General features: G+C 40.8%; 1 protein-coding gene across 1 annotated transcript; it reads right to left on the reverse strand.

Moving 5' to 3' along the window:
- Positions 1-1,867: 1,867 nt before the first annotated feature.
- Positions 1,868-13,183, reverse strand: GPR65 (G protein-coupled receptor 65). The gene is made up of 3 exons (XM_029951055.1): positions 13,111-13,183; positions 3,708-5,501; positions 1,868-2,109 (listed from the first exon to the last, which is right to left on the reverse strand). Exon 2 carries the CDS (start codon positions 5,027-5,029, stop codon positions 4,004-4,006), a length of 1,026 nt encoding a protein of 341 aa, XP_029806915.1. The 5' UTR covers positions 5,030-5,501; positions 13,111-13,183; the 3' UTR covers positions 1,868-2,109; positions 3,708-4,003.
- Positions 13,184-19,106: the final 5,923 nt, after the last annotated feature.

Here is a 19,106-nt window from a genome sequence, read left to right on the forward strand (position 1 = left end):
TTGATCCAAATGAGGTGGTTATTTTTGAAATCTTTTAACTTTCTCACCCACGAACCTTCTTCAGACTAGCTGGGGAAAATGGAGGTTTTAAAAAAGACCTGTGCTCAGTTTATTCACTGGCCTTTCCAAGAGGTCTAACTGAGTTCATGAAACTAAAAAATAACATTCTGAATAAGGAAATGAAAATCAGAAATTTAAAGATGGAGAAACAGCAAGGGCCCTTAAGTCACGGTGATAGGTGTGTTTAGCCTCCTGGAAGAAGCAAGCCGGGTGATGGGGTGCTGGAGCCAGCCCGTCAGCTCGTGTGGCTATATTCCTGCCCTGCTGTCCTGAGGACCATTCTATCTCCTGGTGATGCGATTTTGGAGTGAGGTGGATTCAGAGCTGACGGCCAGGAGAGAATTCTTGAGGTGTTTTAGGTGCAGAAAAGGTGATTTTATTAGAGCACAGGGACAGGACCCGTGGGCAGAAAGAGCTGCACTGGGGGTGTGAGGAGTGACTGGTTATATACTATGGAGTTGGGGGGTCGGGGGTGGCAAGCGGGAGTTTCCAAAGGGATTTTCTTTCTTTCTTTTTTTAAAAATTTTTAACGTTTATTTATTTTTGAGAGACAGAGACAGAGCATGAGCGGAGGAGGGGCAGAGAGGGAGACAGAATCCGAAGCAGGCTCCAGGCTCTGAGCTGTCAGCACGGAGCCCAATGCAGGGCTCCAACTCATGGACCAGGAGATCAAGACCTGAGCCTGTCAGACGCTTTACAGCTTTACGGACTGAGCCACCCAGGTGGCCCTCCAAAGGGATTTTTCATATGCTAAAGATGACTTATAGGACGCTGAAGGTCTAGTTATTGTCAAGCTCAGGTTGTTTTTCCTTCTAGCAAGTTCCTGGAGAAATGATATAGTCCCCTGCCTGAAGTATTCGTCAGTGGGCTGCAGGTTACACCGAAATTTAACTTCTTGCCTTTGTTCCCCATATCTCTATGGAGGGGTGATGTTGGAGCTCCAGGAAACTGAGTCGATAGGTTTCTGGAGATTAGGCTAGAGATGAGATTGCCTTTTTCCTTGTAATTTACTAAGATATTTATGAACTGATGGAGCCTTACATCCTGCATGACTGTGATCTCTATCGGTTAACCATTTGTTTTCTTTCCTTTCCTTTGCTCTTGGGCAGCGGGGAGTGGCTGAGGGATGTCACACATCCCACCTCAGGTGGGGGCAGAGGTGAGGTAGGGGTGCTGGGGCTGGGGTGAAGGTGGGAGGGCAAAGGCCAGGTAGGAGGGGTTGTTTGCAGGGTGTCAGCTTGCCTTACGCTCCCTCATCATTAAGTAGTTGTCCTCTTATCTTGACAAAGATGAGAATAACTAGCAGTAATGAACATTTAGAAATCTCATCACAGTTTACAGTGTTTTTCACACCTATTTGTTAAAAGCAAGTGTTACTATCGACCTGGCAGTCTATAAACACTGAGCCTTAGGGAGGGCTTGAAAATTCTTTAAGGTCAAACAATTCCTCAGTGGATTATGGGGGCTGTGCCAAACTAAGTCTTCTGCCAACAGAGTCCCAGCCAGGGAGATAATAGTGACAAGGTCTTTCTCCCTCCAGACAGACTTTCCGGTTAATGGAGGACTCTAATTAGGAATTGAAAAGGCTTTTCAAAACTGAAGGGTTAACTTCCCAATGTTGGGGCTGTGGATGATTTGAGATCCTGTCTAGAAAGCTTTGCCCTGAAATCATGAGAGCATCCCCCAACCCTGGGCTTTCAGAGAGTGGCCTGCTCTGACAGGATGGATAGGCTTTTTGAAGATTTTGGCAGCTTGGTTCCTTTATCAGTTACCCCACAACATTCTAAATCAATGATTCTGTCGTCAATCAATAAGTAGAATGTTCTTATTAAGGATGTCACGAATTTGTATTTGTCCCATCTCTTTATACAGCCAGATTGAGGGAAAGTCTTGACCAGCTCTACATAACAGATCATCGTAGTTACTCTCCATATGACTTAACACATTGCCAGAGGTATTCATTCATAAAACAACTTTCCTTGTTTCCTTTTATTCTAAGTCCAATGATGCTCCTGAGTAACTCTTCATGCATATATATCTTTTGGATCCCTACAGGAAGAAACGGTAGACATGTTAAGAACAAACAAATATAAAGGAGGGAAAGCAACTCTAGAGGGAAGTCAGGAGTTTGGGGTTCAAGCCTGGCCCTGCTATCGCTTAACTGTGTGACCTTGGACAAGACACTTAACTGGCATCTGAGTTTCCAGATGTGGGTAACATTGTTTCTGGATCTCTTACTTTTACAGGTGAATATTCAAGTTACAAGTTGCCAATAATTTATCAATAATTAATCAACAGCGAAAACTATTTTAATTACTCTTCATTTTAATGGTGTATCTTTAGCCTTTAAGCATATGTTAGTGTATCTCAGCAAGACCAGACACAATCTACTAATTCTCCAGAGACTTTATGATCAGAAAAATGCAAAGAGCAGAGAGTAAACAAACAGCCTCAAAGCAAGATGGTTTTCTCTTGTGTACCTAAACCATCACAAAAAACTTTAGTAGAAAATGTAGACAGTTTGTGCACTCACTGATTTATTAGTGTGTGTCTATACAAATTTATTACTGAAAAGATATTAGTCTTGTTACCAGGATTTTTGTTTTCTAATGTGAGGGCATCAAACTGTACCAAGACATCTGCGATTAGATCATTTTGCAGGGAGGGGGAGTAGAAAGGACAGATAGGAAGAAGATAGGGAAGAGAAAGAAGAGAATGAGAGAAGAGGAAGCATATGATAAAAAAAATCTTTAAAAAAAGCACTTTGGTTCATAAAAATGTTTACCTAATGAATGCGCCTCCTTAAAACTATGCAGAGTGATGTCCACAATGAGAAAATACAAATATAAAGGAATAGAGTGTATCAAGATTCTCTAAATATTTAAAGTCCAAAAAGAAGTCCCTGAATGTAAGATTTAATGCAGTAAGTGTCTTTGTTGTCTTTAATAGGTCTTCTTGTCTAGACATTAAACTGATAATTTCAAGCATATTGTACTTAACTGTAGAATTTTAAAAAATTATCATTTTAAAGAAAGCAAAGAAGGTGTCTGAGTAGCTGAAAGAGCTTTCACAGAGCTCATAGATTTATATCATGGAAGAGGCCTTCAGAATCCTGCTCAGAGCCTATTTGCTTTTTCTTTATAAAAAGTCTTACAATCTCAGTGACTAGGGTTCCAAACTGATGTAAGCTTCGTAAGGGCTTCATGAGACCATTTCTTCTGTAACCCCAGTACTTAACCAAAGTCTAGCATATAATTTTTTAAATTTATATATTTTTTGAGAGATAGAGTGAGACAGATCAAGAGTAGGGAGGGTCAGAGAGAGGAGACACAGAATCTGAAACAGGCTCCAGGCTCTAAGGAAGCATTCAGCACAGAGCCCGATGTGGGGCTCGAACCCTCCAACTGTGAGATCATGACCTGAGCCAAAGTTGGACGCTTAACCAACTGAACCACCCAGGTGCCCCTAAAGTCTAGCATATAAAGTGAGCTCAAGAAATATTTGTTAACTAATGAGAAGATTGGAAGCAGTATTTAGTAGTCCGGGTTGTTGGAGACTGGTACATACAGTTGGGAAAAGAGATAGTTGATGGTCTGAAATCCATACAATGAGTGAGAAAAATAATGAAAACCAGACACAAAACTCACCAATTTAAGGACATAGAGTTCCATACATCTTAGTGACCTCTGAAAGGCTATAGCACAGATTAAAAAAACTAATCAATTGCCATCAATAATGACGATCTTGAGTCATTAGGATATTAAATTTTGTTTAATACTCATTTAAAATAAGTCAGGGAGCTATAGTACACTTGTAAAAGATTTCCATTGAAGAGGATTAGAATATTCAATTGGAACACTTCCTTCCCTCCCAAGCTAGACTTCCTCTTCAAAATGTAATCTTAATGATATGATACTGTGTATCTTAAAAAAATTCTTTGCTTCTATTCCAGGATGTCTAATTCCATGGTGTCTTTTGTAGACACAGAAAGCATGCTTTTTCTTTGTGCTTGTGAGTTATTAAGCTTCCCAGTACAGAATTTTAATATATTCCACATATCAGCTCTTCCTGTTTCAGTTACAAAACAGTACAGAATTGGATCAGCAACACAATTTAAGCTTGTTAGTGCCACCGTAATTCTATACATTTTATAAACTGGATTCCCAGACTTGTTGTGGTCAATTATATGTGCGTCAGGGTTCACATCATGCTCTAAAATGCTGCGAATCAGCAGCATCACATGAAAGGGAGTAAAACACAAGACAAACGTCAATGTGATACTAATAAGTAGTTTTATGATTCTCTTCTTTTCATTGTTTTCCGTGGCTTGATTATGCTGCACAGCATGGTAGACTTTTTGGTTGCAAATCATTATAATGACCAAAGGTAATACATAGCCTGTACACGTCCTAAACAGGTTCAAATTGACTTGCCATTTCTCCAGTGGGTATTTGTCATAGCATAAAGTAAAATTAGACTTTTTGGCTTCACAGTATTCTATAGTTGTTTCATCTTTCCATAAAATGACACTATTGAACATGGTTTCCAACACCCAGATGGACAGGCTGACCAGGAAGGCAGATCTTCTTGTCCTTAGAAAAGAAAACCTCAAAGGGTGGACAACTGCTAAATACCGGTCAATGGCGATGCAGGTGAGGAACGCTGTGCTGCTGTAAAAGTTCATGTACATGAAGAAAGCATTCCCTTTGCACAAGGCAGGAGAGAACGTCCAGTTGTCATTATTCCAAGTATAATCGATCCATAGAGGGAGTGTTGATGTGTAGAGCAGATCTGATAGTGATAAACTGAAGAGGTAAATTCCTAATTCGTTCTCCTTCTTTGCTTGCAGAAAAGACACACACAGAGATCCAATATTGGCTGGAACACTGGCTATAATCACAAAGATGTAAATAACTGGAAACAAGTAGTGATCCAAGTAGTGCTGTTCTTCAATGCATGAGCTGTTCATTTTTTTGTTTTGTTTTGTTTTTTCGTTTTAAGGCAGGAGTTACATTTGGTTTGACAAGGTAAATAGCAAGGTGAAGCCTTGCCTCCTTCTAGTTTGTTGTTAACATCTCATTCTTTGCTAAAATGTCTCAAATTTTCTTTGCTTTCAAAGGTTCTGACTCATCCATCAGTGCTTTTAAAGGGTGGATGTAGACTGATTTTCACAAAGATATCAATGGTTGGAAGTCAGAATCCAGCCTCCTGGCAGTTAGCTAAAATGGCTGGTGGATTTTAATGAGCAGAAGTCCATGTTCTTATTATCACAGAATGCTGATGAAGAACCCTCAGCAATCAACGGGGGCATCCCCCAGTGTCCACAGAGTGTTGTCTCCAATTTGTTTTTCTTTGCAAAACTCAGAGGAGATTGGCGGGCATGTGAATATAGAAGGCTTTGTTTTCACAGAGACTGACATCTCTTTTTAAATGCCTTGTTTCTGTAATGAAAGATGAACTAGAATAGTTTAGATGTTTACCAGATACATGACGATTTGAAACAATCCTTTTTTTGTTTTAACTTCTTGAAGATATCAAAAATGTATTAAATTACAATAAAGGCATTTAAAAAGGGGGATTATGTAATTGACTTCAATGAAGGAAATCAAGCTGAGAGATTTTTATCTATTTCAAATAAGAATTATTCACAGGATGACAGATTAGGGGGCATTCGATTTCTCACTGGACATGATCACAAAACTAAAGTTAAGAGGCATTTTAGGAGCTAATAAAAAAGATGGCAAATTTAATGATTTGCTTGCAATCAGTAAATGCTTTTGAGTTGTATGATAAACTATATAGTTATGTGGTCTCAAATGTTGCATTTTGTGTGCAATCTAGGTATAAGGCACCTTCAATATCAGCTTACTGGCCAAGAATATATTGTCACATGAAATTACATAAAGTGAAACATTTTAAAACATAGCAGCTTGCTAAAACTTCATAAATAATTAAACTGTGCTGCCTCTTATGTTTTTCCCTTTGCTTCCTTTGGGGGACGCTTATCTTACTTTTGTGAGAGGGCAGAATGTTCTTAATTCTGGGTAACATCTTGGCATCATCAGTGTCTGTCTTTGTACCTGATTGTTTATTGGCTAGTTTCTGTTTAAAGGTCTGATGTTATAGATTCACAAAGGAACAGACACTCCATTCTTCTCTTCACGGTGGAGTAGAGAAGTGCTTCGGTCTATATGCCTTTGCTTTGAATGATTTATGTGATGGGGAGCGTGAGAAGATGTACCCTCTTGTTGTGTGTTGCGGGGCCTCCACTGGACCCCATGTCCCCCCTTCCAAGTGTCATCGAGCCCTGAGCACGCAGAGGCCTTGCCATCACAAGTCACAAGGCTTCTGCTAGCAGAAGAAACTGTATGCAGAGTACATATTTATATGGCACTCTTAAAAGAAAGTGGGGAACTATATTTCCTGAAATGTCATTGTTTCCTCCCCTCACCCATAAATATGAACACAATGTGAAAAAACGTTTTAAATCAACAGGTGAAACTTCCAGAGAGAAAAACAAATTGTGATTAAAAAAAAAAAAAGAAGAAAGTGGGAGCTGAGATGGGGAAGGTAAGTGAGCAGAGAAAACTCTGGGTGCCCAGGAGGCATACTTGGATCAGAAGAACTAGCTTGGGCCCCGAATGCAGGGGAGCTAGAGACAGAGCGCTGACCCACTCAGACAGGAAGTGGTCCTCAGCCACCCCCCACCCCCCACCCCATGCAGGCTGGAGTCCAGGAGCCTCTGCCCTCAAGCAAAGCTTGACCTAGAAAGTAAACAAAAGAAGACTACAAACTGGACAGCTATTTGCAGACAGCAGGAAAGGTTGGCAAGTTTTCTGTCTCAGCTTTGTTTCTGTGAGGAGCTATGATGAAGGATTCATGGCCTCTGGCTGGTGTTCACTTGACAATGGTGCCTGAGTCTACACTACATTTTTGTAATGAGATTTTTAAAAACTGTTCATTTATTTATTTTGAGGGAGAGAGAGAAAGACTCCCAGCAAGCTCCTCACCACCCACAATGCAGACCCTGATGGAGGGCTTGAACTCACCAACTGTGAGATGATGACCTGAGCCAAAAGCAGGAACCGGATGCCTAACCGACTGAGCCAGAGTCTAACACTGTGAACTGCAGGCCAGCTATGAACTGGATCTATGTGCTCGCCTTTATCAAGGAAGTACAAACTAAAACCACAAGGAGATACGACTGTGAACCCACCAAAATGAAAAAAAAAAAAAAAACGAAAAAGACAGAAGGTAACAAGTTGTGGTGAGAGTTAGACCTCCTGGGACTCTTCTGTACCGTTGGTTGGAAAATTGCTTTGGCCCTTGTGTGTATCCCACATGGTTTGGCGATCCTCTTCTAGGCATTTGGTCAACAGAAATACATACGTACGTTTACCGAAAGACATGTGGTAGAATGAGGATATTCACCGTAGCATTATTTGTAATGTCCCCCAGAGGAATGACCACTTGCGGTAGAACAGGCAAGTAAATTATGGCATATAACACAGTTGAAATCTATACATCAGTGAAAATGAACATATTACTGCTGTGTTCAGTAACACAGCTGAAACTCTGAAACACAATACAGAGTGATGAAAAAGGCAGGCACTAAAGTACATGTACTATCTGATTAAAAACTGGGTAAAGTTAATCTATGCTCATCAGAAATCGGAGTAGTGGTCCATTTATTAAAGGCTTTCTTTTATGTGCTGGGCACCATACTAATTGGCATGCATGTTTGTTATAATTTACATTTTACTACCAGTCTATGTTATTTATTATAATCTTATACTACAAATAAAGAATTGAGCCACATATTAAGCAATTAGCCCCCAAATACCTATCTAATCTTTGGTAGAACTTGGCCACTATCCTGTATTTCAATGCTAAATAAAGCCTCTTGACTCTTAGTTATTTTCCCTTCTACTTTTTACATAAAAATGCCTTAGAGGGCTCCTGGATGACTCAGTTGGTTAAGCATTCAACTCTTGATTTTCGTTCAGGTCATGGTTTCAGGATTCATGAGTTCGAGCCCAGCATTGGACTCTGCACTGACAATGTGGAATTCTCTCTCTCTGTCTCTCTCTCTCTGTTCCTCCCCCACTCATTCTTTCTCAAAATAAATAAATAAACTTAAAGAATGCCTTAGAAATTGAGGTATTTTTGCAGCAATGCAAACCAGCTTTGTTGAGAAAGAAGAATATTTTCTATTTTCTATTAAAATTTCTAGCGCTGATTGATTAGTACAAGCCATAAGTGGTGCCTGCATGGTCCAGTCAGTTTAGCGTCCAACTTTGGCTCAGGTCATGATCTCGTGGTTCATGGGTTTGAGCCCCGCATCAGGCTCTGTGCTGACAGCTCAGAGCTTGGAGCCTGCTTCAGATTGTGTCTCCCTCTTTCTCTGCCCATCCCTTACTCATGCTCTGTTTCTCTGTGTTAAAAAAAAAATTAAAACAAAAACAAGCCATAAACAGATCTAATTAAAGAAAATAATTTGTGAATAATCATTTCTGTAAATTAGATAGAAAGTAACCACATATTTTCTAGAAAACATCACTTTCATATTGTCTATTAGACTACATAGGCTTCAAATAAACTTGTGAAAATCATCTCACATCATGTCCTCACACTTAGTGACAATGTGGTGTTATGTGCCCATAGATTTCAATGGTTTCTTTTCTATAATGGCTACTGTAGCAGATTCACTTAGACAGGCTTTATTTTTACTGCACTTGATTTGAGAAAACATGACTAAAAGGAGCAAATATCCTGCTACCACACTCAAAAGACCCTCCCTGTTCTTAAGAGTTATGAGGCTGAGTTCCGAAGAGTCTATTTTCTCCTTCAGGAATCCTCTGTGAATTATTTCAAAGTTGAAATTAATCGTCCTTAGCCACTCATAATGTGGTAGCAAACAATCTGTACATAAGACCGATTGTGAGATAGAGCCCTATGCAGCACGATACGTCTGCATTGTTGCAAATAGTCACATGGAGTTGAAGCTGGTATCTGTCTCATCAGTTCAGATGCGAGAATGAACACTAGATATCAGACCACCTTCAGGCACAGTTCAATGAGCAAGGGAACCTGTTCGAATGCAACCGCACTGACTTGCAAGTAGTCAATTGGCACTACCTTAAAGATAAAATTCCTAAGCGTGCTAAATGCAATCTCTAACAGAAAGAAGAAAGACATTTTGCAGAATCTATGTCTCTTGAGATGGAAAAGACCTTCAGGGGACCAGGTGAAGCAGGATCAGAGCACCTGTTAACATGATCTCATGGGTCTCTACTGAACAGTGCCTACCTTCTCAGGAGACCTCTGCTGACCTCATGGGCCCCCACTGAATGACGTTTGCCTTCTTAGGAGACCTGTGCTAGAATGACCTCATGGGCTCCCAGTCAACAGTGTCTACCCTCTCAGTAGACCCTGCTAACATGACCTCACAGTCCACTTCCTCAGGAGACCCTTGCCCCAAATTTTGCCCTTCAAACCTCTCACTTGCAAGACCTTGGGGAGTTCAGGATGGTAGAGTGTTAGCTCCCCATTCTCCTGGGTGGCACCATATCAATAAAGAGCTTACCTTTTTTCACTTCAAAAGCTCAATGACAGTTTTAACTGACTTGCTGCACATTAGGTGGACAAACTGTCGTTTGGTTTGGTTACAGAGTCTCATATGAAACATTCGTCAGAAAAAAAAATCAGGTACTGGTTTCGTTGGGGGAGGGGCTGGGTAATGACTGGAAGAGGGCACAAAAGGGACTTCTGAGAATTTGTCATGTTTTGGTTTTTGATATGAGTGTTGATTCTGTGAAAGAGGTCAGTTTGCAGGCACTCAACTCATCAAGCTGTACACCTAGGACATGTATATTTTTCTGCATGTATATTACACTGCAATTCAAAAGCTAAAAAGTGGAATCAAAGGCTGTGTGAGGTGAGACATAGAGAATCCTGACAACCAACCAACATCTATGTTACCTGCAGATGGGGCATAAGGGCCTTCCTAAGAACTGATATAATTTTACTTCTTTTCTCATATATACAAAGTAAATCATAGAAGCCAAAACAAACAATAAATAACTTAAACGATATGAAAATGAATTCACAAAAAAATGCTATGTGAAAAAACAAGTATCCTAGGCACCTGGAAGAAATAAATATGAATTGTCCCTTGAGGAAAGCTCAACCTAGGCTTCAAGGAATTCTCATGGAGCAAATGGATGGTTGCCAGAGGGAAGGGGCAGGATGATGAGCAACCTGGGTGAAGGGGACAGGAAGACTCTGGCTTCTAGTCATGGAAGGAAGGAGTCACGGGTCAGAAAAGGTACGGCTTAGCGAAGATTCTCAGTGGTTTTGTGATAGCGTTGTGTGGTGGTGACGGACGGTTGCTACATTTGTGGTGAGCACAGAATCACGTATTCTGTTACTGAATCACTATTTTGTCCACCTGAAACTAATGGAACATTGTGTTTCCATTATACTTATATAAAAAATATTAAGTAAAGAAGAATTCTCACATATTCTGACAAATATGAGCTCATTAAAACACACACACACACACACACACACAAATTAACCACTATGTTTGAGATTCAGCAAAAATGAGAAAGATGTGTAGTAGACCCATAAGAGATAGATTATACAATTAATTAACAAATCCATTAACAAATTAGTAGATACACAACACAAAACAAGTATGTTTAATGAGAAATAAATAACAGAATTTGAACACATGAGTATGGAGCAAGAGACTTCAAAAGATGAGTAGGCATATTTTTGGAAAGACTGGAATAGGCTTTCCAGAAATAAAAAGTGAAATAATTTAACTTAAAAAAATCAACACAGGGATTAGCTTCAGCTGAAGAGAAAATATACTGCAAGATTGATCTAAGGAAATAATACAAGGGGCGCCTGGGTGGCTCAGCCAATGAAGCCTCTGACTCTTGATTTTGGTTCAGGCCATGATTTTCAAGGTTGTAGGATCGAGCCCCATGTCAGGCTCTGCAATGATAGCATGGAGCCTGCTTGGGATTCTCTGTCTCCTTCTCTCTTTGCCCCTCTCCCGTTTGTGCACTCTCTCTCTCTCTCTCAAAATAAATAAACATTAAAAAAAATAAAGAAATAATACAAAATTATCATTGTTAAAGATAAAGATGGAAGATAAAGTGGAAAAAGCTCAGCATATGTTTAATTGGAGTTCTGTAAGGGACAGAAGAGAGAAAACAGGAAAGAGGCAATGTTCGAAAAGATAATGACTGAGAGCTGCCTGGAGCTGATGAAGGACACAGATGGAATCCTCAGATTTATGAAGTCCAGCAAATTCCAAATAGGGTTAAAAACAGGCAAAGATGGACACACTGCAATGAAGCCGCAGACCCAAGATGGAGAGAAAGAAGGCCAGAGGGCAAAAAATGGGGTACTTACAAAGAGCAAAATTTAGAGTGACAAAGGACTTCACAGAAGTAGTAACAGAAATCAGGAGACAGGGGATTGATATTTCCAAATTGTTATGAAAATGTATGTAATCCTATAATTATCTATCTAACAGAACTAAATTTCAAAACCAGAGCAAAATTAAGGACAATTTGAGATGAACTACCAGTTGGCGCCCCTGGGTGACTCAGTCGGTTGAGCAACTGACTCTTGATTTCAGGTCAGGTCATGATCCTTGATCGAGCTCCCTGTTGGGCTTCATGCTGGGAGTGAAACCTGTTTAGTCTCTCTCTCCCTCTCTCTCTCTCTCTCTCTCTCTCTCTCTCTCTCTCTCTCTCTCTGCTCCAATCTCTCTCGCTCTCTCTCACATGTATAATGGTAATAATAATAGTAAAGAGAAACTACCACTGAGGAAATTTACACCCAAAATTTTCATTAAAGAGACCTTTAAAGGATAAAAGTGAAGAAGGAAAATGACACTAGAAAAAAGTCTGAGATGCACAAAAAGTTGAATAAGCTACTGAGGACGGAACTCTGGGCTGCACAGTGTCCCGTCTATCACTAGGTTCGTGTGTCTGGGGAGAACACCTTGACCATGAAGATATTCCTCCTTGGGAGCAGGATTGAGAGATCAAGGGGACTAGCAGTGGGTGCTCCTTCCTTCCGTAGCACCCACTAGGTGGGTACCCCTTCGTCTTGGATCTGCATTTTCATTTGTCCAGTGACATTTCACATACAATACCAAGCTCTGTAGATAATAGTTGTTAAACTAATTGGTGTGAATCTGAGTTTATTTTTTTTGCTGCTGAGATTTTAATGGAATATATAATTCTTCTTATGCATACATTTTTTCAGATATTATTTTTACTACTTTAATAAAATTGTGACAAAACTGAACCAGTGCTGAGAAATTTGGGCAAGTGGCTAATTTTGACTTTAATTTTTATCAAATGCGAAAAGAAGATAATCCCTAGTGCATTGAAACAGATCCATTGTTAACCAGCTCCTCAGATGGTACAAATCACTGATGACAATTATCAAAAGATAAAATGTTTTCCCCCAGGTTATAGGAAATACTTGCTTTCATTGATCAGTTGAATAGCTACTTATGACTATTACGTCTCAACAGACTGTGAAAGTCACTTATTCAGTAAGCATTATTATTTAATATTTATTAGTACTAGAAATACTATTTCCAAATTTCACATTATTTCTGATCATATAAAAGGTATCATGAGACCACTGTACTAATGAGGAAATGGTACGGGGTAGTTTGTACGGCTGGGAGCTGGGAGCTAGGAGCTTTCTTCACAGCCACTTAATTCAGTTTGCCAGTATGATGTTTCCTGAAAAGAGAATGGAGCATAAATATTCCTCTTTTGTATATTGATAGGCTTACCTAACCATTTCTAAATGTCAATTTTGACACCCTTCTGCCACTGCTCAGAAGAAAGAAAACATGTGCCAACCTCATTTCTCTTTGTCTTATAAGGTTCTGCTTTATTGCATTTATGTAGCCTAGACTTGGCGAAAGGTTGTGAACATTACCTACAATCATGCCTAAGTCTGTTCTCTACTCATAAATATTATTTTATTGTTGAATCTAACACTTACCCATGTTTCTTGAGGTGACAGTCTTGTCGCCCGGGGAGCCGGATAAATCTGCTTGCATCGAGATGAGAAACCGGCACTGCAAGGGGACAGGAAATTACACTCCTATTTCAACATAAAACAATGAGGAAGCAGCATTTCAAAAAGAAGGATGTATTATTCATGTTTGACCAAAGAAGTCTCCTAAAGAGTTTAAAAGCTATTTTGGTTTATTACTTACCATAGTATAATTTTCATGACTCACTCTCCTCTTCGCTTCTTAATTACAATGTATACTGACATTTCTGTGTCTTAATTAATAGAATATGTACTAGACTTCCATGTAATAATTCACTCACTCATTTAGTCTGTCAACACACATGCCTATTACAGTCTTAGGGCACTGTGCTGGGAGTGATTTAGGACCTGGCAATAGCACGGGAGAAACTCATCACCTAGTGAAAGGGAAAGGCATGTTTGGTAATCATCGTAACACAATGGCAAGAGTAGATAAGTAGTACTCCAAGAGAAGTCCAAAAAAGAAAAAAGAAAAAGATAAAAGATCAGTCATGGGAATGTGTGACATAGGAGAGGGTGGCCTACATGGATTCAGCATGATCAACTTCCTGGGAGAAAAGCAGTGGAGGAAAAACGGGTGTTGGGTGTATAATGAGCGTGTTTCCTTGCTTAATGCTGCACCTTTGTGAAACCTTCCCCCCCCCCCAAGGGAACAACAGGATAAGCTATACAGTATTTCATTGTAGATCTTAAAACATTTTTTAATGTTTATTTTTGAGGGGGGTGTTGAGGCAGAGAGAGAGGGAGACACAGAATCTGAAGCAGGCTCCATGGTCTGAGCTGTCAGCACAGATCCTGACATGGAGCTTGAACTCCTGAATTGTGAGATCATGACCTGAGCTGAAGTTGGATGCTTAACTGACTAAGCCACCCAGGCACTCCTCTTTTTTTTTTTTAATGTTTATTTATTTATTTATTTTGAGACAGAGAGAGACCCACATAGAAAGAGAGGCACCTCTATTGTAAATCATTTTCTCTGATTGCCCTCTTGGGCCTGGAGTGCTAAAACCAGTTGACCTAACTGGCTTAGGTAAATCAATAATTCTACGTGACTTGGTTATATGAGAAAGATGTGAATTGTTTTAATGAAACCACATGTAGTACTTTACATGCTGACATTTGCTGCCAAATCTATAAATGGTTTAATACAAAGTGAAATTAACTCCCAGAACTTTTGAGATATAAAAAAGTCAGAAACCTCCCATATGAACTGGTTTTCATAAATTTTTATTACAAATGAAGGGAAGGGTTGCCTGGGTGTCTGGGCTTACAGCTCAGAGCCTGGAGCCTGCTTCGGATTCGGTGTCTCCCTCTCTCTCTCTTCCCCTCTCCTGCTCGAATTCTGTCTCTCTCTCAAAAATAAACATTAAAAAATAAAAAAAAACAAATGAAGAGGACAAATTATGAGGACAGAATTAATGTGGGATGGATAAATTTGACTTAAATTAGAAACTATCATCAGGACAATCTGTGTCTATTTTTGTAAAAGGACATCAGGGGATGTTGTTGGTAGGTGTTTTGTTTTGTTTGTTTGTGTTTGATTTTGCTACACAGAAGTAGAACGGGTGATCTTGCGATATAACCAAGACTTTTAATCTTGCAATTAGTCAGGACATAACACAAATGTAAAGGATTTTCTATGCTGCCTTTATAGTTTTTTCCTGGAGAATAGTAAAAGTAAGAGCCCACATTTATAAAGTACATAAAAGTTTGCAAGGTAATTTAGCATACAGTTAATTAAAACTCCATAATAATTTACATTTTTATTGAGATAATGAAAATTTTAAGTATAACCTGGAAAATTAAAAATAAAACCCTTAGGACTTTGCAAAAATGAAAGTTTCAGTTTACTTGTGGCTTTACTATAAAATTCTCATTTTTGCTCGGTTTTGCACATCTGCTTCTCTGTAGCTTCTGTGCATAGGTACTCCGTGGCCCTCACACTGTCTTATTTTACCTAAATAGACTATGCCTCTGCTTTTAAAGAAAAGGCATATTCATATTCATGTCTAGTATTTATATGTTATGCTCTTCAGAACAAAAAGGTATATAGTTACAAGATACAAGAAACGCAATCAAACTTTCACTTCTGCTTAAATAGGACAAAAAGCCGAGGTCACCTGTGCTAAAATTAAAATGTTGCCTGGGATACAACGTAAGACGTTGAACAACTTACAGTAAATGTGTTTGTTGTTTAGACCAGAATATACAACACAGTGTTTTCGACCATCAGGTTATCTAATAATCAGTTAGAAATGCCAGAGCATTGAGTCTCTGAGACATTTTAACAGCTGTGATGTGGGGAAAGCCACGCAGCAGGTGTGCAGAACACCGCCTCGAGGGGGCTGGTGTTGGCCGCGTGCCAGGTCTTTGCTCCTCTGAGGCCAGTCTGAGCCAGTCTGGCGGGGCACTCTGTCCACCCACGGGGAGAAGGACGAGGGACCATGGTTCTGCCTGGTTCCAACTTCTCCCTGGGGCAGACAGCGCAAGAGCCGAATCTGCTGATGAGGGGTCCTCTGCGAGGCCACGCGGCCCACTTGGGCCAATTTCACGAGTTAAAGCAGCAGGTAGACATGGCAGGGCACGTTCTTGGAATACTGTTGTATTTCCCTGGCTGTGTTTCCTTTTACTGCCTCCACCCAATGCAATTAGCTAGTTTGCATTTATTGCAGCTGAAGAGGAATTTTTGGCAGAAGAGTAGAAGGTTAAGGGGAGAAAGACAGTCCTAGGTTTTGAGTTTCAAAAAAATGTCTGCAGCTTAGGAGACTGGAAAGGACTGAGGCCCAGACCGTATGCTTGGGAGGGTGCCTTTAGAGACAAAGCTGAGCTTTCTGCCCCCAAGAACAGGAAGAGTCCTGCCTGGTGGGCGTGGGACTCGGGGTTGTGAGAGAGGAAGTTCTGAGGGCACAGATGTAGTGTCTGAGACCGGGACTTTTCAGCCTGACGGCTTTGCACCCCTTCCCTAGCCAGCTCTGCAGTGGGGTGCGGTCCCAGTCACTCCAGATGAGGTATACAGTCTAGGGAGAAGAGTGGACCTGTGGCCCAGGTCCATGGTGAAGTCCAGGTGGCGGGACTCAAGGGTGTGTGTGGGAGAGGTGGGAGGCAGCCTCAGCAAGATCCCCTGTGCCTAGCATAGCACTGGGGGAGTAGAATCATTTCTGGAAGGCCACGCAGGGCACACAGAAGTGATGGAAGGCCTCAGCCCACGTCATGGTGCTGCCAGAGGCCCAGCGTGTCCCACAAGCAACCTTGCAGCCATAGATGAGAGACGACTCAGGTGAGTCCTACATGAGCTGACTACTGGAGACCAGAAGGGAGTGAGAGCATCTCAGGAGAGGCCAGTGTTGATCGAGGGTCACCCTGGGATACAAGGGTGGGGCTACCACCTTCCAGCATTGCCAACATGAAAACTCCCTGCCTCTTAGCTGGCGTTGTGAACTGAATTGTGTCCCTTCAGCCCTCTGCCAAAATTCATACGCTGAAGCCCTAACCCTTAGTAGCTCAGAATGTGACTATATTTGGAGATGGGGCCTTCAAAGAGGTAAGTTAAAATGAAGGGCCCTAATCCAATCTGACCAGTGTCCTTACCAGAAGAGGAGACTAGGATACAAAGAAAGACCCGGGGTGCAGGTGCACACAGGAAAGACCCCATGAGGGCACAGGGCGGAGGTGCTGTCTTTAATTCAAGGAGAGAAGCCTCAGAAGAAACCAAACCTGCCAGCACTTTGATCTTAGACTACAAACCTCAAGAACTATGAGAAAATGAATTTCTATAGTTTAAGCCGCCATTCTGGGGTACTGTGTTGTGGTAAATACAGGTGGAACCCAGAGGAAGGAGAGGTTGGACCCTGAATTAATTGCAACTAAGTTTCCACTGCCTTGGCAGAATGAGGGATTAAAACAATTTTATCTGAGTTACAGAAAGATAGAGAATGTTCTGTTTCTTGCATCTGGCCTGAGATTGGAATCATTCGCATCCATGTGTGTCCAGGCGTGGTTCTTGGATTAGCAGCATCACGGCATGAGACTCCTGTCACGTTTGAGAGCTGCAGTGGTCTGTGCCTCCCCAGGCCCGGGGCACCAGGAGCTCAGGTGGGAGTCCAGCCATGTGTGTGGTCTAACAAGCCATGCAAGGAGTTCTGCTGCTCCCGAGTTTGAGAACAGCTGGTGTCCAAGATGGGTGTCCGGGCAGGAGACTGGGATGGGGAGGGGAGAACCCCTGAAAGGAGGGGAGTAAGGAAAACCCCTCGGTTTAAATTCTTGCCTTTGGTTACTTTAACCCTAATATTCCTTCACCAGTGATTAAATTCCATTTCGCATCATTGTACCATTAGTTTCTTAGCTCCAATGGTTTTGAAAAATTGGAGCTAATACAGCCTGTCATGTCAGACTTGTAAATGCTTTTGACTTCAACGTCAAGTCAGACAAGCCTGCGTATAGTAAGAGTTAAAATGAAGATCTGTTACCAAACTAAAGACTAGAGGCTTTAATATCTTACATACATTTTTAGAAGATCTAATATGTATTTCTCAATAGCTATAAATTACATAAATAACTTTTAATGGCCCTTATTGTGTTCACTTATTGAAAAAACCTAACAAAATGTTAAGAAGGATATTAACTCGAAATAGTTTCCTCTGATGTATTGTGGGTGTGCACACTGCTGATTACCTTAATTTTTGAAGTCGTGGTAATAAGTACACATCTTTGTGGAAGTATCTGTTCTGTTGAGTCTGTTTATGGTAGGGATAGTCAGATAGTTTAAGATTTAAGATCCAAAAAGCACTTCATGAATCCAAGTTTAACCAAGGCCAATATATTCTATTTAAGGAAGTGCAACCCGAAAGGACAGGGAAGAGAAGTACGGATGATTGGCAAAAGAAATTGGGTCGGCTGGGGCCGAGGGACTAAGGACAGACAGGAGGGAGGGGGTGGAGCCAGCTTGACTGGAGTGGACTCCGTGGTATGGGGCCAGTGAAGACAGGTTCTGTTACCCAAATCTGCAAGTAATAAAAACTCCATGGAATGCACAGAGCAGACATTATAATGAAAATCTAAGAGTGCTAGAAATACTTGCAATTTTACAGAAAGACTCTAGCATTAGACTCTTCATTCTCCCTGGTGCTTTTTTAGAGGCTGCTAAAACGTCTTGCAAATGTGCAGCAGTTGAACACAACCCTTATGGTGTTTTATAATGCCCACTTCTTTAATTTAATTCACCCAATATTAGTTACCGCAATATTTAATCCTGTATCATATGAGTGGCTTGTGGATATACGTCCTGAGGATGTGTGGTGATTTTAAAATATGTTCACAAATTCTTTGACATTCTTCCTTTTAAGAGGTGAAGCCTAATTTCCCTCCCCTTTAGTGTGGGCTAGACTTTAGCAATTCACTCTTAGTGAATAGAATAAAGCAGAAGTGATGGTCAGAAAGATCCCGTGACTTCCTCCTCACTCTCTCTCTTTGGTCTGAGGGAAGCCAGCTGCCATGGCGTGAGAAATGTCTGCTGGGTGAGTCCCTGAGTGTGCCATTTCGGAAGTGAATCTGCGAGCCTTCAGATGCTTGCAGCTCCTGCTAACATCTTTACTGCAACGCCCTGACACATGCGGACCTAGAACCACCCAGCTAAGGAGCTCCTGAATTCCTGACTGACAGGAAGGAATAGGGAGAAACGCTAAATATTTGGTGCTTTAAGTTACTGATTTTCAGATAGTCTGTTACACAGCAACAGATAAGTAATTCAGTATATATACTGTAGAGTTCACTGAACGTTATGACGTGGAGAATGGGTGCCGGTGGTAGGAGGAAATTATGAGCTCAGGATCAATTCAGCCAGATGTCAATATTCAAGAAGTTTTTCCCTTTTATAATTCAAATATTCTGTTTATTCTCCGGACTTATGGCATGTTTTAAGACATTTGAAACAAAAGTTTCTAATA

Source organism: Suricata suricatta, chromosome 9 (assembly GCF_006229205.1).
Source record: "Suricata suricatta isolate VVHF042 chromosome 9, meerkat_22Aug2017_6uvM2_HiC, whole genome shotgun sequence".
Classification (NCBI taxonomy): domain Eukaryota; kingdom Metazoa; phylum Chordata; class Mammalia; order Carnivora; family Herpestidae; genus Suricata; species Suricata suricatta.

Excerpts from the sequence above, each read along its gene's own strand:
- GPR65 (XM_029951055.1), bottom strand. The coding sequence starts at position 5,029 with ATGAACAGCTCATGCATTGAAGAACAGCACTACTTGGATCACTACTTG.